Raw genomic sequence first — 27,900 nt, forward strand, 5'->3', positions numbered from 1 at the left:
AAAAACTAGATCATTAGGCTTGCTTCGGTTACTGGATTTGGAAAAGAGAAAAATCAACAGCACTGAAGAAAGGACCTGTTACAATGGTTTTCTAGCCCACAAGCTAGAGGCTTGAGTGCTGGTAATCCATCTTCCCTAATCAGAATTTACCTGCTCAGTAATGGGTTAAGAGTATGTTCATTATTTGGGTATTTTGGTAGCTTGCCTCTTATAAAACCAATCATGAATACAAGATTATTGTTCCTGGGGTTTTTTTAAGATGCATGACTTGATGAAATCTGTGAATTTTCATAGGATCAGTAAGAAGCACCTTGCTGATTAGTGACTAGTTTTCACAACTATTCTTTGAGAAAAATTTCCTTATCTGTGCAAAGTTATCTTTTTTTTGCCCATATCAGGAAACAAGCATTGGGAATTTCTGCCTGATTTTCTAGTCCTGGAAGAAATGAAATGTAAGGCAGAATAGTTCTGTAACTGTGTCTACCCATTTTTGTTTATAACGTGGTCTCAGACTACATAATTTCTCTCTGAAATGTAATCCAGCTATTGTATTTTGAATTTTTTTTCTGTATGATGAAAAGGAAATGTTTATTACTCTTAAAGAAAAGTTTTAAGGAATTATCACAAAAGAAAGTAATCTTTACTTGCTAGAGAGGTAGTTCAACCTTTTTGCATCTCAATTATCAGAAGTCTGTTGGTGTGATAGAGCCAATGGGTTGTATGGCAAAAAGCTGTTTGTGATGCATTGAGAATTTTCTCTTTAACTTAGTGGTACATGAAGTAAAATTTGTTATCTTTTAATATCTGTTACGTGGTTTAAATCAGTTTTGAAAGTTTATCTTGGAAATTCATGTTAATGGTAAAAGAATTGAAAAAACTCAATTTATTATTAGCGACTGGTTTTGTTTTCATTTATAATGTGGAAGAAACAAAGATTGAACTCAAGGAGGGGTGGATGGTATATAGATTATTGCCTGCCCTATATGATAAAATGTACAAGGTGTAACAGTGAAGCAACGTGAAGGAATGACTGCTGCCATACTTTGTTGCACTTAATATGTTAGTTGGGCAACTGTATGAATTGGAGAAACACAACGTATTTTTATATTCTCTAGACAAGGAAACTAAAGCTTGCTTAAGGGTGAAACAGAAAACATGACCACCTAAAACTTATTTGAAAATCAGAATGAATTACACTTATTAAATGATCAGGTCATTCTTCTTTGGGGAAAAACAAACAAACAAACAAAACGTTAAATTAAGAAGTTCAGCCTAAATTCAAGCTCCTCAGGAAGTCATCAGGGTCAGCTTCAGAAATGTGGTTTAAAATCCTTGGGTGTTGATCATGTTATATTTTATCTTCTTAGGAATGGCAAAATTCTATTCAGAAGAATGCAGGACTTGCATTTATTGAGCTCATCAATGAAGGAAGGTAATGAATTTTAAAGCTTTTGAACAAGTAGTCATTTTGCATTTATTCCATTGGGTGATAATACTTCCTCACCATCTGTTCCAAAAAGATTGTGAAAAAGCCATTTTAATTAAGAGATTTATTATATAGCTACTTTATATAGTAAATATTTCATCTGGAAATGTGTAAATTTTGAAAATTTTGTTTATTGACAGAAGGCAGTAGAGCTCCACGAACTGTGTATAGGTTTGGGTTTATTTGAGAATTGAACCACCGTTTTCCAGAGCAGCCAGGTTGTTTTACCCAGACAGTCCAGGGAGCCCAATCTGTAAACCCATCTGCTGCTCCATCTGTTTTAGAAGCACAGCATTCATTGTACAGATGCACTTCTCTATACTATCATTTCATGAGGAATTATTTTATCTAGAATTCCTGGTTCAATTTAAGTCCTGTAAAACACACAGGACATTATGTTTAGAAGACCTGCCTTGGTTTTGAAAATTGTTAAGATACTTTATTATCAATCCTCAAGTAATTTTAATTCCGTATGTATCTTCTAGTCTGTGCAATGTTTGTCAGTACTTCCAGCCAGCAGGCTGGGCAGCAGAGGGGGACTCTTTGGCCTTCCTGGTAGGGGAATGCCAAACACAAATGGAGCCACTTGTGTAATGTGTGTGACTCGTATTGGCCAGTACATTAAAGCCATTTGAATCTAGATGTCTTGATATGTGCAGCTGAAAAAAAAAAAAATACAGCAATATGCCTGTTGAAGAGATGTTGTCATTTTATGTGTGGTTTCTTTTTTTCACTGAAGTATCAGATCTTCTCTTTATTATAGGATATTTTTTGTCTAGCTGATATTTCAGTGGTTAAATCATGCATTCATTTAAAATGAAGTTTAGAAAACATCAGAGTACAGGAATATAGGAATATGAGTATCTGCAAAACATGAGCATGTAGCTTATTACCCAATTTTTGGTTGGTGTAACTTCTCTTAGATTCCCTGCGCACACTGAACTTACACCACAATATAGCAGTTGGAAGTGTAGTCCTTTCATTGGAAATTCTTCTTGCTACAAAGTGGCAATATGAGTTTACACCATAACAGGGCTCACCTGAGTGGATCATATACTGCACATTATGCAATAAATATTACATGGTAATAGACTGAATAATTATAGTAAGCTTATGTTCTTGGATAGTAATATACAATCCCATTTTGACCTTTTTTATTTTCTCAGCCAGCCTGGTGAGTTCAGATATTATTGCATGCTCACTATTGATAAAATGCTCATTCTGAACAAATTCTACATCTGCCTATTTTTAGCAGTCAGGTGTGAAGATGTCAGTGGACCCTCTACTCCCCTCTAACAAAAACTTTTAAAACAAAGTAGTATTTAAGAACTTCTACTTAAATCCCATCAAAGGAATGTCTAATCAAACTGCCCTTAGGCACATGTTCCTCCATGTACTTTTGTCAGAAAGGTGTTTTAGAACAAGTGTGTGTGCATTACTAGAACGCTATTCTTTGCAATCAGTGCATTTGTTTTTAATTTACCCTTTCGGGCATAAAGATAACAATCTTTTAACTGGAAATTGTTATAAATATTTATTCTACTTAATAGCTAAACTTGTGAATGCAATTCATCAATCATAGCTAGAGAATGCAATTGTGCAGTTGTCAACAATTAACAGGACATAAACAGTTGATGAATGTGCAGCTGAATTAAAGTGCTCCCTAGGATAACCTGAAATTATAAACTGGATCATTTAAAGGAATCTAACAAAGGATCTTTATAATTAAAACAAAGCAGGGTTAATGGGATGTAAAATTGCATATAATCGCTGTGCAATAATGATTGAATTTTAAATTATTAAAAGGAAAATGAAGACTAAGAATATTTTGAAGGACTTTCTGGATAAGATTTTGAGAGACCTAGGTAATAAATCAACAGTTTTGAGGAAGCTTTTTCTTTTGAGCATGGAGGAAAAGGTTCAGATGTAATGCAGAGGATCATAGTTTTTATAATCTTCAGTTAGATGTCTGGCTGTTTTAATATATGGATGCTATAAGGTGATTTTCCGAGTACCTAACTTTAGTCGTTTCTGCTTGAAACGTTTCAAGTGCCTTTCTGATCTTTGACTTTATTAGAAATGTTCTGAAATAAAATATTTCAGTTTTAGTAAAAAAAAAAAAAAAAAACCTACATTCCTGTCACTTTAATAAATTGCATTTTCATTTTAAATCAGTTGATTTACTGTGTTTGTTAGTTCTTGGTTTAGGTAATATTTTGTTAGGAATGTCTGAATGACACATATTTGTAGAATTCAGCATACAAACACTCTGATACAGCTTTCTAAAAACAGGAACTGTTATAACAATTTTTAGTATAACAAGAGTATCTGACTATAGATTTAAATTAATACTTTCAAGGAAAACATATGCAAAAATGTTTAATTTGGAAGTATAGAATAACACTGTCTATAATATACCTGAAAGATTTAGAGACTTCCTGGTTATGATCCTGAACTTTATGCTTCTTTTTAATCAGTCTCATGCTATGAATATGTGATGTTGAGGGTATCACACACATCAAGAGCTTCACTGATTGCAGCTTAGTTAGGATTTCAGATTTACATTAGGGTATACACATAAGTAGGCTTCTTAATTTAAGAGCTGGATGCATCTGCAATGTTGGCTGTAAAAGAGACATGAAAAGAGGTCTTTAGGAATTATGTGGGAGGGAGACTACAACGCACATTTAAGTAGGGTGGTGATGGATGAGGTCAAAAGCGAAGGGTGCAGGGTGATGAGAACAAGAGGTAAGATAGGAGCACCTGCCTCAAGTAAATATGTACACAAATGCGTACAGCTTGGGAAACTAGCAGTAGAAATTACTCCACATGCAGTCACAAAACTATGACATCACTGGAATGAATGAGATTTGGTGGGACAGCCTGCACTGCATGACAGAAATGCTGCAATGGACAGATACAAGTTCCTTGGGAAAGACAGGCAGAGAAAGCAAGGAGGGAGCGTTGCCTTCTCTGCGAAGGAGCAGCTCAGATATGTGGAGCTCTTCAGCAGGATGGGTGGTGGTCTGGTTGATAACTTGTAGGACAGGACGAGAGGAGAGTCCAGTAAGGGTGACATCATGGTGAGAGTTTGTTACCGACCACCCATTCAGGGTGAGGGAAAAGAAGAAGCATTCTTTAAACAATTTGAGGAAGTATCTGGATCACAAACCCTAGTTCTCATGGGGATCTTTAACCTTCCTGACATCCTCTAGAAGTGCAACAAGGTGGGATGCATGCAGTCAAGAAGATTTCTGGAAGGTGCTGGGAATGACTTCTTGACACAAGATGAGCCAACCAAGAGTGACACACAGCTGGATCTGCTATTTACTAGCGAGCAAGAATTGGTTTTGAATGTGGTATTAATGGCACCTTTCGCTGAAGTTACTATGAAATAGTGGAGTTCAAGATCCTAAGGGAAGTGAGGATGGAGAGTAGCAGAGTATGGATTTCATGAGTGCGGATTTTACCTTATTTAGGAAACTGATAGGTAGGATCCCATGGGAGGCAGATGTGGCGGTCAAGGGAGCTCTGGAAAGGTGGTAGGCTTTTCAGTACAGCATCATCCAAGTGCAAGAACAGGAAAAAAAGTAGATGTATCAAGAGACTGGTTTGGCTAACCAAGGAAATTACAGTAGAGCTCTGGTGCAAAAAGAGACTACATAGGAGGTGGAAGTGGAAGCAGGCTAGAAAGGAGGAATTTAACAACATTTCTTGAGCAGGTAAGGAATGTTGTCAGAAAGGTCAATGCTCAGCTGGAAATGAGACTTGGAAGAGATATCAAGGGCAACAAGAGCTTCTACCACTCATTAGTAAAAGGCCGACCAAGGAAAATGTGTCCTGTTGCTGAATGGGATGGATCATTTAGTCACAGATAAGACCAAGATGCTCAATGCCTTATTTGCCTCAGTCTTCACCAAGCTTTCTCGAGCCTCTGTCTTTAGTGAAAGGGTTCAAGGAAGAGAACTATCAGCAGTGGATGAGGATTGAATCAAGGATTCCTTGAGACAACTCGTCCCATGCAAGTCCATAATACCTGATGGAGTACATCTGATGGTAGTGAAAGTCCTTGCAAGGCTGATCACTATTGTCTCTGAAAAGTCAAGGAAACTGGGGCAGGTCACAGGTGCCTAGAGAAAGGCAAATGTTGCACCCATTTTTATAATAGTCCACAAAAGCCAGAGAAGTATAAGTTGGTCAGCTTTTCTTCTGTCCCTTGGAAAATCATGTAGCAAGTCCTTTTGGAACACATTTGTGGCCGCATGAAGGAGAAGGTAAATGAGAACAGTTAACATAGATTTACAAAAGCTAAACCATCCCTGACCAACCTGTTTCTCTTCTATGATAAAACAACTAGATTTGTGGACACGAGGAGAGCAGTGAACATCATTTACCTTGACATTGGCAAGGTTTCCCACTGTGTCCCACAATACTCATGTATTAGAGTTAGAATGCTACATTCTAAATGGATGGACAACTAAATTAGGTGGAAAACCGGCTACACAATGGGGCTACAAGGGTTGTGGTTAGTTGGTTGTACTCTACCTTGATGCCTTTGACAAGTAGAGTATCTCAGGGGTCTATCCTGCCTAAGAGATGGAGGTTACAGATCATTATCTATTAGTTTTTCAGAACTGGATCCCTATCCTCATCTTCAATTTCCTTCCCCCTTTATGTGTTCACAGCGCTCACCTCTTTAATGAGATGACCTTGTCCCTTCATTTAAAATATTTTTCTTTATTTTTTACAGAATTTCCTCATTTTAAATAGCAGGAGTAGTCTGCTCATAATATAAATTTGAGGAAACATGAGACTATTTCATCTCAGATTTTAAATCATAAGCTTTGTTTCTGTAATTTCATCTCTGTACCTAAGTCTGCTTTCTGCCTTTAACCATGAAAATATGTACTTTTGCATATCCACCTACCTGGACCTCCAAGCATACTTAAAATTCACAGGAGGCCCTTTTCCTTTAAACCTTGTTTTGTTGAGAGGTTTCACTAATTTCCTGGAAAGAGTAGAAGAATGTTTAAATAGACTGGAAATTTGTGTTTGTTTAAATTTAGATGAATTGCTGATTAAATCCTGAAAGGAGGCTAATAAAGACTTACTTACATTCTTTCCATGTTACCTCAACTAAGATTGTTGGGTAACTGGAGCAAATTTTCTTTTGGACATCCTCTTTTGCAGTTTGGCAGTTCTGATATGTTTGGTTTGTGGTAAATGAGCTCACAGTCATTATTCACTGTCTGCAATACTTAAATGTTCAGGCCCTGTGTTAAAAGGTATATCTATGGTGCCATTTGCCATATTTGATTTATGACGTGCATTTACAGTTGGTTCCCTAGATACCCCTTGAAGAACTCGTTTAGTAGTTGGGTCCGAGAAGGATGGAGGAAGGGTGCTGTTCCTTGTTTCTGTCTTGACAATGATCTTGATCACAGGAACCTTGAGGTCAGAATGGGGAGCTCACCTGAATCATCCAGGAATGCAAGATACTTGGTCTTCAGATGTCATGGATGTTATGTAGCTGAGGGCTACCAGAACAACTAGCAAAGGATTCCAGTCTGGTGTACAAAATCCAATATATGCAAATCCAGGCAGGAAATAGCACTGGGGAAGCAGTAGCACTTAGATACAATACATAAATAAGAACAAAGGTGTTTGATTATTCTGTCTTTGACAGATGTAACCAAATTCTGTTGCTGTGTGGTCACCCTCACCAAGTATAACTTTTTGATTGGATGAATCCGTTATCAAGTGTGAGTGGCTGTTTTATGGAAATTCATCCTAAATGTCATCTTCCATCGGTAGAGGATTCCTGTTATAGATACTTCTATAAAGCTGGACACTGGATGTCTGTATTTCTGCTCTAGCTGAGGTGTGAGCTTGAGGTCCCTGCTAGATGTGCTTTTTTATAATCTCATATTCTTTACTACAGCTGTCCTTGCCCTACCTCCAGACTAATAGTCAGGTTGTGTGAGACAAAGCATACATTGTTATGGTAACCATCTATGTACCTGTGGCGTCAGGACACCTGGAGTTCTGTTAATCTGTTAGAGGTTTTGAGGCATCCTCTCACCTTCTAGCTTTGTCTGATCCAGTCATATCTCAAAGGGGAGGCTCCTTGTGAGATGCAGGCCATTTCAGTTGTAACTGCTGGTCTTGTGTCTTTACTGGCTGGTCACTCTTTCAAAGAGATTCCTCTTGATTTAGAAAATTCTTATGCAAAATAGAAAATCTTTATGCAGATTGGAATAGATTCTTCATTGTCAACTCTGAGTCCATTAAGCTTCTGTGGGGTTTCTGAAACATTAATAGTTACCCTACATGAAGTTTTATCTTGCCAGTGTGCTCATGATGTAGTCCAGTAGCCAGTCTTTGCATGCTATAATTTCAAACTTTTCTCTAGTAAATTCTTCATCACTGCCCTTTTGCTAGAAATCAGACCTCTGTGTTAGACGTTACCTTCTAAACTTTATAGGAATTTACTTTCAAAGTATGTATAGCAGTACTGCATCTTGTAGAACTTCAAACTCTTCAAGTTAGACCAGTTTATGAATCCTATAATAGATACTAAGTGCAACGATAGGTTTCATTTCTTATGAATGCCATTAAGAGTAATAATTGTCAAAACAACTGTGTTTGGTGAAAAAGTGGCATATTTCCAGGCTGCTTCTTGGAAAAATTAAGCTATGGGCATCTGATGAAAGTAAGTCAGAGAAACATCTGTTTCCCTGGACATGTGAGTTGGCAGAACTTCAGGAATGAGTAGAGGAAACAAGACCTTAGCTAAATTATAACAAATGTTCATTTTGTAATCTGTTTTGAAAATTGCTGCTTGGGAATGATCTGCTTTTTTAGTTTATCTCAAATGAAAGAAAGATTGGGTAACATAAGCACAGTTGTTTTATCTAGCAGCGTAACAGCTATGAGCCTTCTTTCTCTCTGTGTGAGATTATTACCAGGAAGAACTGAGTACAGGATAGCAAAGTCAGTTTAGAATAGTTAGTGAGATACGAGTTTTCATCTTTCAATTCTGATAGATGTATAAACAGCACTGGTTGTCACAACCTGTCCCAATCCACATCTAAATGTGTTGCAAACATTTTATGTTTTTCACATGTTTCCAAGACAGTTTGGGTATAGTCTTATCACTGTCTCTTTCCAAAACTCTAAAAATAATAATAATAATAATAATAATTCTCCCAGGCTCTGGCTATTTACCTGGATGAATTCTTGGAATGTGGAAGTCTGCAATCCAGCCTTTTTAAACCCCAGTATCTGAAAAACAGGGGCTTCTGATTGATTACATGTACTTTTTCACAATTTCCTTTAACCTGTAAGCACTCTGGACTTCTAAAGTAACCTTGCTGAGGACAGAACTCAGGAAAGCAAGCCACATTGATTTAGAATAACTTCTTACCTACTCCTAAACAACATTTGCAAATAATTCATATTTATGAATGGACATGTCCTGAGATGTACTCTCGCCCAGTCTGCTCTCACTTGTGAGTGTGAAACTCTTCGATATTTAGGTAAAGGAGAGCCTGCCATTTACTTTTATTCCTACAGATACTTAATCCCTGTCATTCTTATTTTAAAGTACCAGCATATCTTAATTCTAGTTTTTACTTCCATTTTCCGTATGTTCAGCTGGAAACTTCACAGCTATCTGTACAGAAAGCTCATTTCCCCATAGAGGTATACCAGGATTTGAGTCAGGAGAGATTTCAGACTGCTTTGTTGGTAGATTCCTTACTGAAACTCCTTTGATTCAGTCTAAAAACAAATCAAACCCATTTCCTAGTAAGGGAGTTTTAGCTGTGGGCATTAATAGAAATCAAGCTTGTCTTGGTAAAGAGAAACCGTAAGTTACCAAGTCCGTTTTTAATCTCTGCCTTATGCGGTAAGAATTGCCGCTTAAATGGGGTAAGATTTTTGCTGGTTGTCAGATCCTGGTTGAGATCAGCTTAGCTGGGGAAGGACACAGAAGCACACTTGGCTTCAATTCTGGTAGGAGTTTCAGTGGTGCAACTGAAGAAAAGGTCACACAGGATAAAGCCAAACATTATTCTAGGTTAATGCCTTTTTTCTTTTGGTAAATCATGAATTACTGGAAAACACTATAAAAAGTACAGCCAGCCTGTGGTGACACTTTTCATACAATTCCTTAGCCCTTTGGGAGGACTACTTGTGTAGAGATTAATAAAGATGACCAGAAGGCCTGATTCATCACAGGCTCAGCATCAATCTATCTACTAGGTCTTTTGAGGGTGGTGCTTACTAAGGCAGGATGAGGATTTACAAGGGTGAATGAGAACAGGGGGTATAATTCAGTCACAACAAATGTTCAGTTGTCAGTGATAAGGAGATCTCACTAAAGAACATGTTTTATTTCCAAAGGAGTGTAAAAATGGTATTGCTCTCAAACTTCAGATCTTCCCTCTGTTTAGCAAGTATATATGCATTTTGTGCCTCGACCTCCTTCTTACTTGGATTGGTTACTCCAGTACAGGATGATGGTTTTGGAAAGATGCAGAGGATAGACTTTTCCCCAAAAGGGAGTGCTCTATAAAAATCTGCAGATGAGAAACAGTTGGGCAGATGACTGAAATATCAATCAGGATATATTGAGTGGGTGTCAAACCTGCATTAATGTAAATATTATACAATGTAATATGGTACATAAAGATTTTATAATGTAACAGTACATGGAGTGCACATTCTTGAGAATATATGCTAGACTGTTGGTTCATCTTTTGGAAATGTCTGAGGAGGTAAAAGATCAATCCATCACTGAAATTTTCTTGTACAAAATCATAGAATATAGGGCTAAGAAAAAGGAAAACACAATTCCAAAATTTCATCAGAAAAGGTGTTTCCATTGAAATAAGTCAGCATTAGTGTTAGTATGTCAATAGTGACTATAACTTGTCTAGAATACTGCTGACAGTTTTGGCTGTGCAGTTGCAGAAAATGTAAAATCAGGCAATCTCTTTTACTGTTTCACCATACAAAAAGTCAGAGAGCTCATTTACTTAATCTAGTAAAATAGGGATAGATGATATATCAGAAGGTCAACAGAAGGAAGAATTGTGTAAACCTAAAGGCAACACTTGCATAAAAGTAAAGCTGAAGAATACATTTGGATTGGAGAGTAAAAGGGGTCTAACCTTCAGAGGACCTTCCAAAGCTGTGCTGGAAGCAAGCAACTTCTTCACATTTTCATAAACTGAAGAGACATTTCATGAGCTAGATTTCATGAAAATGCCTTTCATAAACTAAAGATAGTTTATGAAAGAGTTTGTATGACATAGCTGCATGTTGCAGTGAAGGAGTGAATTTGCTGACCTAGAGGTCCTTGTTCATTTCTCTTATTTGCAGTGTGTGAAAGGAGATTTTTTTATATATATACTGGCAGCCTTTGATACTACTGAGTGTGAGATTTTTCCTGGTTTGGGATCCTTTCTGAATCATTTCTATTGGGGTCTTTTTGAGAATCCTAAACATAGTTGTAAGCACTTTTTCTCATGCCAGAAAAGTCTGAGGGGGTTTCTTTCGTGTTTTGTTTTGTTTTTTTTTAATCTTATGCCATCCATGTGTTTGAGTTAGTAAGGTTTTAGATAAATTGGTAAGTATTCAAAGGATGATGACATTACCACGCACGTTCATCAGGTGTAACCCAGTTACGACAGTATGCTGTGTTGTGCTGTGCCTGTATGAATTTGAGGTTCAACCAGGGTGAGCTGGCTATGATTTAATCCAGATATAACAGTAATAGCACTTTTGCCATCTTTTACTTGGTAGAAGTATAGTTTGAGAATACAGGATAACTTCCCGTGAGAAGAAAAAATCAGTACCAAAAAATTCTTTTTAAGTAGTGTTTTTGTATTTCAAAAAGTAGCAAGTTTCCTTGAACAAGTACATCCAGCACATAAGCAAGTTCCTTTGCAAAAAACCTCTGTAAGGCATTGCTTCCCTGACCTTGTAGTAGCTGCCTTTCCTTTCAAAGCTAAGATGACACATTATGCTTCTGTTTTCTGCCCTCCATCCTTGCACTTACAAATCAAAACATCCAGGCCAAAGCTTCTTTTAGAAGCATGCAAGATTTCTAAATGATGGCTTAGATTTTAACCCTTCTCTTTTTCAAAAGTCTGTCTTTCTGGCAAGCGATTTTAAGACTAGTGTAATTCTTAATGGTCTTCTAGATGCAAAAGCACAGTTTACCTAGTCTTTGAAGTTCTCTTAGGTGCATACAAGCACCTAAGGTAAGTGAATCACAGTATGTCCCTTATTAGCACACATTGATACAATATTATTTAATGATTTATATAGTGTTGATAGGCTGTGGCCTCACTTTTGTCATAATCCCAATGTGCTGACTACCATGCAAACAATTTTTCATCTTTTTTTTGAAGAAATCACAATCAGTGATAGAAATATGAGAGTGCATGAAAAAAGTGGCTAGACACAGTTGAAATAACACTGAAATATCCCATAGATAAGATTTTTGACAACAAACAAAAAGGAAGAGAGCAGGTATGTCTGTAGTTTTAAATAAAACCAAATAGCCTGGACTGGCCTATGTTCATACTGCTTAAGGTGAGCACCTGCTAGAGCAGAGTGTCTTCATTCACCCTACGTAGCACTTAGTCCAGCTCTTCCCTGAAGCCTGTACAGTTCCTGTTTCACTTTAAGATATGATTACTATTTTGTCTGTTTAGTTCAGATTGTTTGGAATAACATGAAGGCTACCCACTAGAATGATGTGTTCTATGTGTGCTGGGGTCTGGTATGAAAACACCTGCAGAACATTCTTGGGCAACATTGGAGGGAGTTTAAGTTGATTCAGTCGCATCGATGTGTCTTCAGCGAACTGTCCCTTGGACCATGCCTATACATTTTCTGGATGGAAGTTAGAGCAAGCCAAAAAATGAGCGGGGGCCAAGCTAATGATTTGAGAGCTGTAGGCAGTCAGGACCCAGTGCTCAGGCATATTCCTTGGTCCCTTCTTATTTGTCATCTCCTTGACTTTGGACCCTGAAGAATTGCAGTATTTCAAGGTTACCTGAAATCTGGCTTAGTTTGCCTAATGTGCTGTCCAAAAGCTGCAGCAGCTCTGAAGTTGTTCCCAAATGCATCAGGTCTCTTAGTCTTTGGAGCAGAAAGGTCCGTTAGAGGGCTGGGAGGTACAGCTGGCATCACCAGCAGTTCCAGCCAGCTGATTTGAATCATCTGCTGCACGTTTTCGTTTTCTGTAAAGCACCAGAGGCTAGTGTCAACAGATTTTATTTTGTTTTTTATCTTTTTTATATATATATATATATATATATATCTTTTCTCTGAGCACTGGAAAGAGCTTTATTTATAACTTGTGGAAATTAGCGTTCTCTGGAAATCTATTTGAAGTCCCTTTGACGTGTTTTAGTGCATAAATGGGCACAGAGAATGTGGACAATTCTTACTACAGATAAATACAACTAAGATGAAGATAGTATGTATTTATCATTGCTCATGAACAGAGGCAGCTTAGGTTGTTTTTTGAGGCATAAAAACCATGCCCAGATGTCCCAAATAATAAACCCAGTGGGTCAAAGTTAGTATCGATCTTTTCTCACCAAATTCTTGGTGACAGGGAGTGCCTACGAAACCTATTGATTTCACCTAAAGCCATTTGGAACTAGAAATCCTGCCTGGACCACAGCTGGCTCAAAGATACTGAATTTGCACTGTGCTCCATTTATTCAATATTTTATTCATTCAGGAAGGGATGTACAGCTAGTAGACACTTGAAGTCTCTGTGTTCAGTTTTGAAATCCTAGCCAGTTGCTTCCAGGCCATTAATGTCATATGGAAAAGTTCAGGAAGACCTGTGATGCAAAATTTGATTGGAGATGTTAAACACTTACTTCTAGTATTTTCTCATTTTAGAAAAGCTTGTTGAAGTCATGAATGCTCACTCCTAAGCCGTATCCGAGGGCAGGTCTACACTTACCTCTAAACAATAAAAATCTGAACACTTATCAGTAATAAAATACTTAACAGTAATAAAATACTAAAGCATATCTTCCAGCAGGGTAGATTAAAAATAAAGCTAAATTTTGAAGACTACAACAGAGGCAACTTTAGTCTTTCAGCTTATAGTTTGCCAAAAACTTTTTGCTTTCAAGAACCGCAAAGGGTTAGATATAATAAAAAGGCTTATTAAAAGCATGAATGTCCACTGTGAAACCTTGATCCAAGCTCGTTTGTCATTATCTCCAAACAGAGGCCCCAACATTTATGTCTTCCCATGCCACAGACCCATAATAAACATTAGCTCAGGGTAAGTGATTTCCTTCCTTCACAGATGGTAGAACACACCAAAGGAGGCAGGAATAGAGTTCACGTCTTTCCATCTTATAGGTATAAGGTCTAATAATCATGGTTTTCATTTCTAATAATCACGACTTTCATTTGTGGCACTTCTAAGCACCAGACACCAACCTTAAGGTGGAATTTGCTAGAAATTTCACATTCTTAATATAAGAATCTCTGAAATCAAATGTGTTTCCCTGATGCTGCAAGAAGGAAAATCCCAGACTGTATGGCAATTTGACACAAAGAGGAACAGTTCTTCCTGATCCTAAACAGACCTGTCAGATCTTTGCATCCTGAAAGATATTTCCTCCCTGCTGACAAGAAGAGCAAAGCAATTTTTAATAGAGCGGACAACCTCAGATATGGACTGTAGGGACAAGAAAGCAATTGCTTCCATTCTTCCTGCCCAAAAGATATCAGCATTATTAACAACACAACGTTGTTTATGCTGCAATTTTATTATGTATCTTGTGGTGTTTGGTGGTCTTTACAAGAGTCTTAATTTAAGGTGTCTGATTGACATCCTCAGTCTCAGTCCAATCTTAATCTATTTTTTCCTTCTTTTTAAGTAAGATTTGTCTAGTTCTGATGCCATGAAAACTTGGAAACATGATGTACTTTTCACTCCAGCGTTTGAAAAACATTTAAGAGATACTTATATTATTTTGCAATTTTAATAGAATTTTAAATCTTCTGCAATCTCATGATTTTTTAAGACTTTGAAAATGGAATATTTATATTTAATGATATAATGGTATCAATAAGAGTTTAAGCAGTTGTCTAGTTTTTTAATAATAGTATAGTATTCATTTTCATATTGAGACTGCTGTTAAAAACATACTTGAAATATAGTACATCCATAAAGAACTTTTCCCTTCAATAATAAATAGCAAACTTTTTCCATATAACATGATTTGTCTGTGCTTTCACAAATGCAGAAAATTTTGGGTAAAATTAAACTTTTTATGTCAACTAATTGGCAGTTGCATTACAGTAGTTTCATTAATTTTAACTTTTTCCATTTTAATTAAATCTGCTGAAATAGCTTATTTGAAGTACCTCAGATACAAAGGTTGATTTTGATTTTTCTTATTTTAGATTATTGTGTCATGCGATGAAAGACCATATAGTACGTGTCGCAAATGAAGCAGAATTTATATTGAACCGACAAAGAGCTGAAGATGTCCACAAGCATGCTGAGTTTGAGGTAAGCCTGAGAGTTGGTGCATTTCTGTTTCTCTGTTTTCACTCAGTTGTCACCTAGACTGTAACCCCATACAGTAAAGTTTTTTTTCTTCCAAGAAAGAAATTTACATTGAAGGCATTTCATACTAGTTTTTAAAAGTTTGGTAAATGTCAAACACAAGGAATGGGTTTAATTTCTCATCTCCTCACTGAAATTCATGAAAATATTTACAGCTTGAAGAAATCCCTTAATCAGAATGTCTCAACTGATATGGCAGACCCTTAGGTTCACAAAGAACTTTTCTGATTTATTGCAAATAGTCATGCAAATCACCTTAGTAATTATTTTTGTTGGATATTATCAACAGTATATGTGAGTTCAGTAAGAAAGAAAAGTAATTAATACACTTGTGGCACTTCACAAAAAATAAGGAATAGAAATAATTTGTTAAAGAAAATCAGTATTTTAAGGTAATTTTGTTAGAACATTTTGCATTTTGGAGCACTTTAGAACATTTACTTGCTATAAGTTATATACTGAAATATGGTATTGCATATCTTTCTTGCTAGTTAGGAATCGTTAACTACTAACAGGAAGATTGTGTTTAAAATGTCTATTCTTTTTAAGTTTTGGAAGAAGTAACAGAGCAGTTGACTCCCATAACTCTTTAACATCTGTAATTCTTACTCCTAAAAGGCATCAACATTCAATTGCTTTTTTCATCAATGAGTGTTGCAGTATACAATTTAAATTACATTGCTTGCAAATGATACATATATACAAAAACCTGTTTTTAAAATGTGTTCAGTCTAACAGCTTTCTGATTATTTCTTCAGGATTAATTTTGTTCCTACTCAAAAAATTTTCACGTGGAAGTGATGGAGTAAAGTTAAAATTTCATTTTTTACATTGCTTTATCAAATAGGTTTTCGCATTCTTATGGTGTTTTGTACAACATTTCAGCATCACTGTTTTTTATTACTTCCAAACCTGTGTGTGCTTGCATATATTTGTTTATATGTAACTATATATGCACAAACATACATTTCCACATATTTTAATGCTCAAGTGACCTAACGTTAGTATTAAGATAGACTGACTTAGTATTGATGATAATAAATAGCTGTATCAATTTATTCATCTGTCAGAAAATGTCACCAAGCACCTGGTGGCTAGAAATAGGATCCAGTAATCTTAGTTTTGATGAGGTTTTTATCTCCTTGAAACAGCTCTCTTAAATGTGCACTTTGATGTACTAGTTCTTGTGCTCCTTGACCTAGCTGAAAAGTGTGAGACCCAGAGATATCTGTTGTCATTTTGGATACACATAACCTTTACTTCATTTTGTCAGAGCAGACAGCAGACGCTTGTCATATGGGATTGCAACAACTTTATTACCAAGCATATACTGGATATTTTGAACTTAGATAAAATCACATTTACAATTAAGTGTGTGTCAGAGTGAAGTTTCATATTGCCTCAACAATAAATAACATTTGATATTTATCAGAGCATCGTGCAGTAACCTAAGATGACAATAGAAGATTGAGTTATCTGCTCTTTGAAGAATACATTGAGGTATAAGATCTGTCAGAACTCTAGACAAAATGAGAATATTCAATTAACTTCCAGCTTCTGTTAGCAAATAGGATTTAGAATATTAACTAAATTCCCTAAAGGAATACCCTTAAGTCAGTCTTATTGTCTGGTAAAGAAACCAACACATTTTTCATATATGAAAATTTTCATTATTTTTGTCACATGAAAAACCTCAGCTACACATTGTAGATGAGTAAGATAAAATCTGCAGGTCATAAAAGAAAATTATGAAATGTAGCCTGTGTTAAATATGAAACTCAGATGTACTTAAATAAGGTGATGGTTAAAGTCTGAAAGAATGTTTTCTATATTGTCTTTAATAATGGTAGGTATATAATGGAACATTTTATTATTCACCCTACTTGAAAGTAGTAGGGACAAAGAGATTTCTGGTAGTTTTCTGTTGCATAATTGTAAATCTGTCATTTTGTTTTAATAAGCTGTATTGGTATATGTTCTGGGTTTTAGTACATGTTAATCAGCCAGAGAAGCGAGTGGCTATTTTATTTTTACCTTTTAAAACTTAATTGAATCATTATGGGTGAAATTATTTGGCCCAAGCTGCACCAAGTTACCGTGTCACCTGTGTAGTGGGGAGGCCATGGACCGGCATCTAAATTTTATCCCGTGACTCCAGTTGCAGTCAGGGCCAGGGAAATTCCTCCTGGAATGGGTGCTTCGCAGTTAACTTTCATTTTGTTAACCTTTGTAATTGTTCAGGAAGAAAAATGAAAATTTAATTTTACTGTCCAATGAGCTGGTGAAATATTAACCTCATTACTAAGGCAGATCATTGTACTAATTGGTGCTTCCCTGTACAAGAAGATAAATTGAAAAATGAATTAACCCTTTATGAATTAGTGTAACAATTGTTCTTTTCCAGCTAGATCACTTGAAATAATGGCTGTAACACAGTGGAAAGACCACTGTTAAAATCTTACTGAATGCTAACGTGATCTGTACTAAAAGGGTAGTGTGCAGAAATATGAAGAATAAACTACAATTTAGTATGTGGTTAATTTAATTTTAATTGCTCTTTTGAATACTAGAAAATAGGATTCTATTCAGTGCTGTATTACAGCACTGAATGTTGATTAAATGTTCTAGAGTGGTACACAATAACTATGCATGCAAAAATGCCTCTTAAAAGGTGATTTTAAAATTAGCTGTTTTGAGAATAATCTAGCCTTTGTAATTTATACATAGAAAATGATACTTACAATGGAGTTATTTTAATTAGTATGGCTACATTTGCTTTGTTTAGACATTTTGAAAGGATCTTTACTAGGAGGAGAAATTGAATTTGAACTGAATATGATTTTGAGAAAAGAAGTGGAAAAATTATATTGAGCTTATTATACATAAAGAAAGGATTTATCAAAACTAAAGTGCACTACAGAGTTTTGACAGTGTTAGAAACAAATTTGCATGAAGGTCAATAGCCACAGCATTTATTTTTAGAGCTAGTTGTCTCTTAAAGGAAACATGAAGAAAACATTAGATCTTTTTCAGTTTTTAACCATTAGGGTTTTTTAGAAGTGGTGGTATGTTATGAAAATTTTTCACGTTGTGATATGAAATAGAAAATATACTCCTTAATTTCATAGTTAAAAGTGTTTCTCTTTAGCATCCATAACAATAAAATTATCAAATGGCTTTTTAATTGTAGGTTTTATTGCAATTTAAAAATCAAAACCAGTGTACGTATTTTTTTCCTGTATATTATGCTATGTATGTTATACCTGTATTTTATACCTGAGAACACATGAAACTTTTACAAATAAAGACCAACTTTTAAGGCATATCTGTGGTCATACGTATAGATGCAGAGATGTATAGCTAAATGTTTTTAATTGCAATTCTGTTGTCTTTGCCCTTGATATTTCAATTTTCCCGTGGATATATATAGTAGTAGAACCATTTCAATTGAATGGTGTGTCCTACTCCTTTTAAAAGTATTTTCATGAATTCTTGTCATGTTTAAAGAGTTTTAGTAAATAATCATTTTAAGGTGACTCTAAATAGCCTATCTTTTATGAAGTAGATATACTTTCATTCCTAGTCGCAGTGCGCTCAGTATGCTGCTGACAGAAGAGAGGAGGAGAAGATGTGTGATCACCTTATCAGTGCTGCTAAGCATCGAGATCACGTTACAGCCAACCAGCTGAAACAGAAGATACTCAACATACTAACAAATAAGCATGGTGCCTGGGGAGCTGTTTCTCACAGGTAAGCTGCAAACATAAAATGTGTGGCTTTAAATGTTACTTTCAAAGTTTAAGAGAAGTAGTCATTGTATAACTGAAATATGAATGTATTAGAAGCTAGTATTACTAAAATATATTTTCTCTGTTAGTCTTTTCTTCAGCTGGTTCTCGAGAAGTCCTCTTTGCTAGAGATTCACAGATCAAACTTCTTTATAGGCTGCGAACATAGTATTTTACCATATTTTAAGTAAATTGTAATGGGTATTTGTTGATTATGATGCAGTTTTACTGTTAGTATGTCAGTAGGTTTTGAGGCTCCTACCAGTATTAGAATCGGAGTGGAGTGTTCTGAATGACATATTGAGAGAGGTAGAGATTTCCATATAGACATCGACAGAGGAAGCCTGAAATAAAGAAGAGAGAATCAAAATGACTTCTCTGATATTGTAGAGTAAGTCAGTATTAGAATAACCAGCAGAACCAGGTCACTTGAGTTGCTGTCTAATGCTTTCTTCTGTTTATAGCTTTTTCTATGCAACTAATGAACTGGTAAGATCCACTGGTAAATTTTAACTCTTCTACAACAAACCAGTAGTCAGTGCCAGCCACACACAGTCAAAGTCTGTATGCTTGAAGCAAAACTTACATCGTACTTAAATGTAGTGTGTGCAAAGCTGAAGATAACCAAAGAGCAGCTCAATTCTGCAGGTTCTCCTGTTAAATAAATAAGTAGATAAGTAAATAGATCCAAAATATATGATTTCTACTGTATGTAAGTGATATTATAGTGTTTGAGGTTTTAGTCAGAGCTGTATTGAGACCTGTTTTTAAAAATTCATTCTATTCAACACAGAGGTGAAATGAAACATTTTCATATATCATGCCAGAACCCAGAGCCTTGCTCTTTCGAGTCACAAGAACAGCCAGTGGCTCAGGTGCTCACCCTCATGTGGAAGACTTGAGCTGAAATTGCTTCCTTCATTCACAGCAAGGTCTTGAGCCTGGGTCTGCCATGTGAGTGCCCTGTCTGCAAAACTAGAGACCGCCAAGTCTCTTTCTTCTTTGTGCATTCTAGCCACAAATATGTGATTATTTATTCAGAGCGGAACAGCTCAAAGAAGAGAAATCAAAGAAGTTCTGCTCCCAAATATCCAAATTTTTACAGCTTGATTTTTCTACTTAAATCATGTTTAAGTCTGCTCCGAGTCAGGCAGAGCAGAACAGGAAGTTCCATTTTAGCTCTGAAAACCCTTTTCAGTAAAAATCTAGTTGAGACTGACAGACTAATACGAAAACTTTTCTCTAGATAAATATTTTCTTTAAAAAAAATCTATTTGGATTTAGCTTGAATACATATCTAGGGCTTAAGCCTATTAGAAAAGTTGCCAAGTAATAAATTTGACACATCAGTAATAAGGTTTAATAAATACCACATATACCGTTCATTCTTTTTGTAATTCTCTCTAGTTGGTTCTTGCAGTTATGCAGTGTTTAAAAAAAATGAAATTTTTCATGTTCATCATCCTTATATCTTCCAAAAAAATCCCTATTTCCTGGATGGTGATGGAGTTGTATTTATTTTTTAAGGTGGTAGGAAGTGTGGAAATACAGTCCTACAGAAACTCTGTAGTCTAACACCAGAGACATCCTGGTGGCAATTACAAAAATGACTAGTAGATGATTGTGATACGGTTAATTCAAAACAGCCTTGCTCCATAATGGACACTCGTGTTATCTCTAGTTGAGGCTTAAAGCTGTGTATCTGGAGACTTGAACCTGATGAAAATAAGCGCAATTTTCAGTCCTTTGAATGTCTTTGAATTGTTGAATAATGTTGTTGCTCAAGTTCGTGAATGGCTGCAGACACTTTGCAGGCTTAAATCAGTTCCTGGTCACTGACTTTTTCAGGAGACCATCTCTTCTTTGGGCCAGATAACTTTCCTTTCCAGGATTGTTGATGGCATCCTAAACGGCAACAGACCACCGCTGCGGCTTTTTTTGCTCTTCAGTCCATGATACTTTTTGATGGGCCATGAAGCAGCTTGACACCTCTGACAAACCTAGCAGATTTCTTACATCAGACAAAAGAAACTCTTTATTTTATTCCTGTCATGCCGCTTCCCCGGTGTGTCTGCTTCTCAATCACTTGCAGGGCCGCTTTCTCCTTTCGGCGCTCGCCATGTTCGGTGCGGCTGCCGGCCTGGTCGGTATTTTAGCCACGGGCTGCTGCTTCACCCAGAGAAGAGGGGACATGGAGACGCCATGAGGTCTCCAAGTGGGCTTCCCAGTCTGCAGGAGACGATCAGGAAGCAAATGGCCTCAGGGGTGCCGCGGCAGCTGTGTGATCCGCCACCCAAGGGCACCTTCCGTCACGAGCCCTGGCAGACTCTGACTGGAGAGGCCTGGCATGGCGGCAGGCAGGGGGAGAGGCCCGGTGGCTGACCTGCCGAGCCTCGTTAAGGACCAAGGTCACTGGTTCTCAGCGGGCAGAATTAAAAAATTTCTGCAAGTGCAGAAAAGTAGAGTGGGGTCTCGCTGAACTGCTTCGGCACAGAAGGCAAAAACTGCTGGTAATTAGGTAGTTCCTCCAATACTTTTTATATGAGGGAAGTTGAGATGCGTTCTAAAATTGTACCTGCCTTTAGTCTTGACCAGCAAGAGACACAACAGGCTTCAAGTCTCCATTTTTAATTCCTGACAAACAGTTACAACATTAGCAGTCTCTTTATAAACCGATGCTTCTCTGTGCCCCAGGAGATACAGCCTGACTGGAACACAGACTTACTTAAAAAAAAAAAAAAAAAATAGGTTGACACTCCAGGCCTGTAGACCTCTGTAGTGATTCCATCATTTCTGTTGGGGAGAGCGTTCCTGGTTCTGAAGGCACACACTGCTGGTCTCCTGTCCCCGTGGGAGCTGGAGACCGTTCGCTGAAATGGTGAATTTAGGATATTGTTCTCAGGCCCAGAAGGGGCAGGGAAAGAAATAAGCAACCACTTCTGCATGGTAAATACTTGGGCAATAGCAATGCCTTTTGACGACCAAAATGGGTAAGATAGGTAAGAAAATATTTGGGCGGGGGGGTGAGTGTGGTTCTTAAAAACTTCAATTCTCTATCACATACACAGTCTGCAGCTACTGATTTACTGATAATTGTAGCATATAGTACATCTATATGTGGGTTGGTTTGTCTCTCTGCAAGGTAAAGAACAATTTTAAGGTTCTTTGACATAGGTGCTCATGTTATAAAATATTAAAGTCTCATTTTGTGAAATATGACCCAGCTGTAGAGAAAATTTTTCCTTACAAGCTCCACAAACTGCTTGTAAGCATCCCCAGCTTTTGCATCTGCGTGTATTGTTTTTGCAGAAGGCAGCAACCAGCATTTACTGTGTTTAATCTGTAGGTGCCACAAAGTTTACTCTTTGTTATTAAGAAACAAATAGACTATTAAGAAACACAGAAACAGCACTGGGATGAAAAACAAGGGGTGTGATGAGTGAAATTCTATAGTACTTGTAAATTATGAATTTTTAATATATTATCATAAACTTTTCTCAAAATGTCTGAAGAAACAAGAATGAAGTTGAATGGTGTGAGTCAACAAAATACCATATGAAACTTTCAATTCTAAGTTAGATTATAGTTACATAAAGATAGTTGAATTAAAAATAACATCGTAGGTGACTTGCATTTCAATTAGCTATTCATTTATGAAGGAGGAATTAACTATATGCAAGTGCTCCACCACTTGAATAAATGCCTACAAACACAGTACCATTGTACAATCTATCCCTGTCCATACGTTAATCAATCAGTACAGTTTGAGTTGGTCTGAGAACCTGTCTACTCTTTCATCTCCTTCTGTCTAAAAATGGTAATTAACAGTTTGGAAAAAAACCTTTATTTTATATTGCTTATCAGTGTTAACTTCTCTCCTCCTTCACAAATATTTTCCCTTCACCTCTTAAAGTGAAAACCAAAGTTCTTTTGCTCCATTTCTTGCAGGTTTGAGCATCAACTCCTCTACAACAAAAGGAAATTATTGAATCATCTTATTTTCTTCTACATATCACAGACAAAGAATAATAAATTTCAAAATAAATCTTTTTAGTTTGTTGTAAATCCCATTTGTGTCCTTAAGCCAAACTAATTCTGGTTTCTTCATTTTGGCAATTTGACACTTTTAGGTATTTTCATAATAGCTTACCCTAAACAGACTGGTTTTCCCTTTTTAATTTCAGCATTCTACCAAAATTAGAATTCTGCAGGTTTTTCCCATTCAGATGAGAAATTGATGAGTTGGTTATTTCTTTGATGTATTGCCACTTATTCAGAGTGAATATGCAACATCCTATTTCCTTGAACTCAGGAAGAATCAAACAGGGTGTTTCATAGCTTAGCGTTCAAAGCTTCTTTAAGCCAGCACTTACCCTTAGCTTTTTTCAGGGTTATAGTCTTCATGTCACAACATATGCTTCCTTCTGTCTTCTCTGTCAGCTTCATATGGTGCTTCTCTTCCTCCCCATCTGCTTCTCTCCCTATACACATCTTTCTTAAAAAAAAAAAAAGTTTAGTGAAACCTGTCTGTACACACAGTTTGAATTCCTTATCAGCCATATGCATGCCTGTGTTTTGGGCCATAATATGTTACCATATTTATTTGGAGTATCCTCTTATTTCAGCTTCCTGGTTTAATCAGATATCTCAACTTTTTAAAAACTTCTGTTTGAGAATACTGTATATATAGCTCTACCTTACAGTTTCGCTAGGTTTAAGGCAATCTAGGGCAATACAAAGAGTTCTGAGTTTCAGTTTGTGTTCTAAATCTAAATATGAAATACTTGTCATAGATATTTTCACATGATCAGTTTTGATATACACAGGAGGATTACTATAATGAGAAAAATGACATTTAAAAATGAGACTTGGTTCTTTTGCTTTCCATGATTTGATGAAGGAGGTTCCACCTACATTAAAGCAGCTTTACCAAATAGCAAGTATACAAGGGCTTTTTCTGTTCAAATCCATCTTTGGTTAAACTAGACACCCATAACAAATTAATCATTCATGGTGGAGGGCAGAGCTGTCAAACTCATTCTGTGGTGAAGACCAAATTTGTCTGGGGAGACGGGCTGGAAATAAAAAGTTTCTTGCCAGACAGCTAGTTTTACCTCTCACTACGGCATGTGCTTCTGCAGAGATTGGGTTCTGCTGGGGCCGGGGGGAGAGCAGAAAGAGGAAAACTCCCCTTTTCTGAGCCTGTGGGGCTTGGCAGTTCAATACGTTGATTCTGGGATGACGCTGCTTCTAAACCAAATGTTTCCAGTTTACAGCAAGGGAGACCAGAATGCAGGAATTTAGTAAGGCGGCGTTGCCCTTACAGGCGGCCTTTGGCATGCTCTGACTCCATCTCTACACTAGCTGCTGTCTTGGGAGGTTCAGAGAGACACAGAACCGATCCTGTCCCCCACCGCAAATTGGCTTTGTCTGGTTTAGCCATTCATTCATTTCTGGCTCATTTTAACATAAATTACAAAGGGAGCTTTAGAACAGTGGAAAAGATGTAAGGCCAGATCCTGGCTGCTGGATCCAGAAGTGTGTTTGACATGCCCGTTGTTAAGAGGGCCCGTTAAGGTTCTGCATCTCCCCACATACTCTGTAAGAACTATGAATTGTCTGCATTTCTGGAATTGGTGGAATCTGTTTTTCTTTGCAGAACAGATCCTTCCAGACTGATCTGATGGAACTGCACACTCATTTCCAGCTCATTCATTAGCTATCCTGATTACAAGTTCCAAATATTTAGTTCTGAGATTATTTCACCACAACAAAACATTAAGAAAATGCTTTTCTGTCTTCTGTGGTTTTTAATTAACTGCGCTACTTGAGATTCCTTGAGGTCAGCAAATGTGTCAGCATTATTCACCTTTTAGGTCCAGTATGAGTCACCCTTCTGTAGCAGGATTTAAACATAAATGTGAATGAGACTATTTTTCTAATCTGATCACTCTTCTGTAGTATTTTACTATTTCAATCCCCTTCTTACCTTTCTTACTATGCTTTCTGCTTTGTTCTGCTCCTGCTGGTCTGCACCCATCATATTACATCCCCTACCCATTGCGTACCCTCTTCCTTCGCACCCCCCCAGTTGCTTACTGCTGTCATGGAAGGCAGAAATTATTTGAAGGAGCTCTTACTAATGGTGCTGTGGCATTTGACGAGCATGACAGAAAAAGGGGTATAGAATAATTCTGTATCCTTTTCTAATAATAGGACGTTAGATGTAGGATGCTATTTGCGGCATAGAGATAGCTGCCAAGAAAGGAGTATTGTATAACTGGAGATGGGCTGTACGAGTGCGTGCACAGTTTGCTTACGTGAGATTTATTCAGTTCTGTATTTGTGCAAGGTTACTCAGCTGTTTTGCACTGTGGTGCTGTTCACCATGGAATTTTTCCCACAGCTGAAAGAAACCTCAGAAGAAAATATTTTCTTTGGAAAGAGGTAGTGTTTTCCAATGTTGGGAAACGCACGGTACTCAGGGAAGACTTGTTCAGCTCTACAGAAAGACTTGTTTATCTCTAGGAAATACAATACATTGTATTTCATATTAAAGAAGGAAGGCCTCTGCATTTTCTTTCACGTTATTACTTCTGCAGTAAGAGAATTATTTTTTCTTCCCTGGTTTTTTTCATTTCTCTTCAACATGTTCTCTGTTTCTGCCTAAAATTTCTTTTTCCGCTTTTGCTTCATGGCAAACTCAAAAAGGAAAGTTTTGCCAATGTTTTTCTTTAAGCTTTAGAACAACAGAACTTTAGATGTCAGTAGAATCTTTAACCGCAACAGCAATCAGAATACAAATCCAAATAGCATACAATCACTTTGCTATATATATTTTCATTGCAGCAGTAACAAGGGAATTTTAAAGTAAACATATATTAAGAGGAAGGCCAACCTTAACAAACTGCGAGGGACTTCTGCCCCCATGTAAGTCTAGCCATAGAGCTAGCATGTGCACATGCAGCCATTCAGCTTGTAGGATACCAGTCACCATAACAGCCGTAGTGGTTCAGACCAGCCATCCATCTAGCCCTGTAACCTATCTTCCACTGTGAGTGAGTGCTTACGAAATAGAAAGATAGGACGAGCAGACATGACAGGTCCATCAAATACTCACTGAGACTCTTTGGATTTGCAGCTCAGGATTTCCTGAGGAATCGCAGTTTCAGTCTCGATTTTGAAGTTTCCCCATCTCAGTAGGGCTTCGAAGTCCAGCTGCCTTTCTTCATGTTTTCCTCCTAGTTCTTGCAGTGGAAACAGCTTCTGCGGTGGGTACCAGCAGACTGGACCAACCTTTGCTGGTATTGGACAATGTTCCTAGCATCTGTACTCCTTCTTTCCCTGCCTCCCATTTAGATAGAAGTAGGAACTCAGTGGAAACTGTGAGGGAAGAATTTCTCATTAGGCAGATAACACTTCCCTCACATGATTCTCACTTTTTCTCCCGTGTCTATCTAGTAATAGCTATGCAATACATCAGTGGATTTCCCATCTTCTCTATATGTAAGTTTAGAAAGCCAAGAATAAAAAAGGAACAAAAGCCATAGATTAGAAGGTTCTGAAAAAGTAAGTTTTATGTTTCTAAGAAGGCCTTTTTTTCTCAGAAATGAAAATCCTTTGATTTATTCTTTATTTTGTGACATAGAATGGGTGAGAAACGTTGTATTTTTAAGTCGCAGTAAGCTGTTGTAGTACCATTACACTCCAGGATTCTTTCCCGTGTGATGCTTCAAGTAGATTACAGAATATGAGTGCAAAGCTGTACAAAATGGCTTTTTCTAAGAGAAACATATGTAGTGTTTTGACAGACTTCTCAGACATTTTTGTTGGAAACATCAGAAATGAAAAGTTTAACCAGAAGTGAAAACACAGTGGACCCATTTTGATTCCCCTCCTCTAAAAACTTTAATGTGCCTTGTACTTTTTTATTTGAAATATATTTATGTCCAACCATATGTTTGTAAAATAAATTTGAGACATTCAGAGTAGAGTGTGGAAAGGAACTGAAGATTAAGTCATCCTCAGGCACTAAGGCAGGTGTAGTCTGGTACATCCCTATCACATGCTTTGCATCCCCCTTTCTTTGATGGGGGGAGAGTGGAATTCTGCAAACACCTGAGAAAACCTGTTCTATGTCTTTGATAGCTTTATTGTTGAATTCACTTGTGCATTATAGGATCCTTTTCTTTGCTACAAATTAGATTAATTATACCTGGTTTTAAACCTAGCCCTTCTCAAAGTGTTCGGAAGCTGATACTGTCCTTTCAGGCTGTTGACTTCCAGACTAGACAAATGCAGTTTTTTCAGTCTTCCTTTACTGTTTAAATTATCTATAGCTTGTATAATGTTGGTGTATTGCTTTAGATTCCTTGCAGTTTGCCTACATCTTCCTTAGGAAGAGGTACTGTAATCTGGGCACTTGATTACAGGTGAGCCCTCAACCATGCACAACTCTACTTCAGTTTGTTTTACACTATAGCTTTACTGATGCATTCTAAAATGAGATTGCAGGCTCAGTCAGTACTTTCCAGAACCACTCTGCAGGCTCTTACTCCCTTCTACTAATTGGCAATCACTTGCTGTTTTGTATCTGTGCTTCTAATTGTTTTTAAGGCTGTTGTCTCTCTCTTTTATCTTACGGGTTTGAGACTTTTTGAAATTATTATTATTCTCCCGCACTACACTTACAATTCTCACAGCTTGTTGTCACCTTAAGTTTTATTGTGGATTTTCTCTGATTCTCCATCAAAGTTGAAGTGTTTAATACAGCAGAATTCAGGAAACAACCCATACAGTCTCCCACTTGAAAACATTCCCAATCTGGTCATGAACCTTTGATACTCACTATAAAAAATCCAGGTTTTAACCATTCATGTATTCCTCTCTTAGACCGTTAACGTATTTCTTAGTCTATACGAACAGTAAGTACTCTCGTGTTAAAAGATCGCTATTCTGATTATGCTATAGATGAATAAACAAATAAATAAAATGGCAAA

General features: G+C 36.9%; 1 protein-coding gene across 2 annotated transcripts in view; it reads left to right on the top strand.

Moving 5' to 3' along the window:
* Nucleotides 1-27,900, top strand: part of NBEA (neurobeachin) — a 510,633-nt gene that overhangs the window by 256,709 nt on the left and 226,024 nt on the right. For both annotated transcript variants that reach the window (XM_010572746.1, XM_010572747.1), the window contains 3 exons: nucleotides 1,368-1,432; nucleotides 14,948-15,056; nucleotides 18,697-18,863. In XM_010572746.1, coding sequence (XP_010571048.1) covers nucleotides 1,368-1,432; nucleotides 14,948-15,056; nucleotides 18,697-18,863 — 341 coding nt within the window. The remainder of the gene's footprint in view (nucleotides 1-1,367; nucleotides 1,433-14,947; nucleotides 15,057-18,696; nucleotides 18,864-27,900) is intronic.

The sequence above is a fragment of the Haliaeetus leucocephalus genome, unplaced genomic scaffold (genome assembly GCF_000737465.1).
Source record: "Haliaeetus leucocephalus isolate CR32 unplaced genomic scaffold, Haliaeetus_leucocephalus-4.0 Scaffold351, whole genome shotgun sequence".
Classification (NCBI taxonomy): Eukaryota; Metazoa; Chordata; class Aves; order Accipitriformes; family Accipitridae; genus Haliaeetus; species Haliaeetus leucocephalus.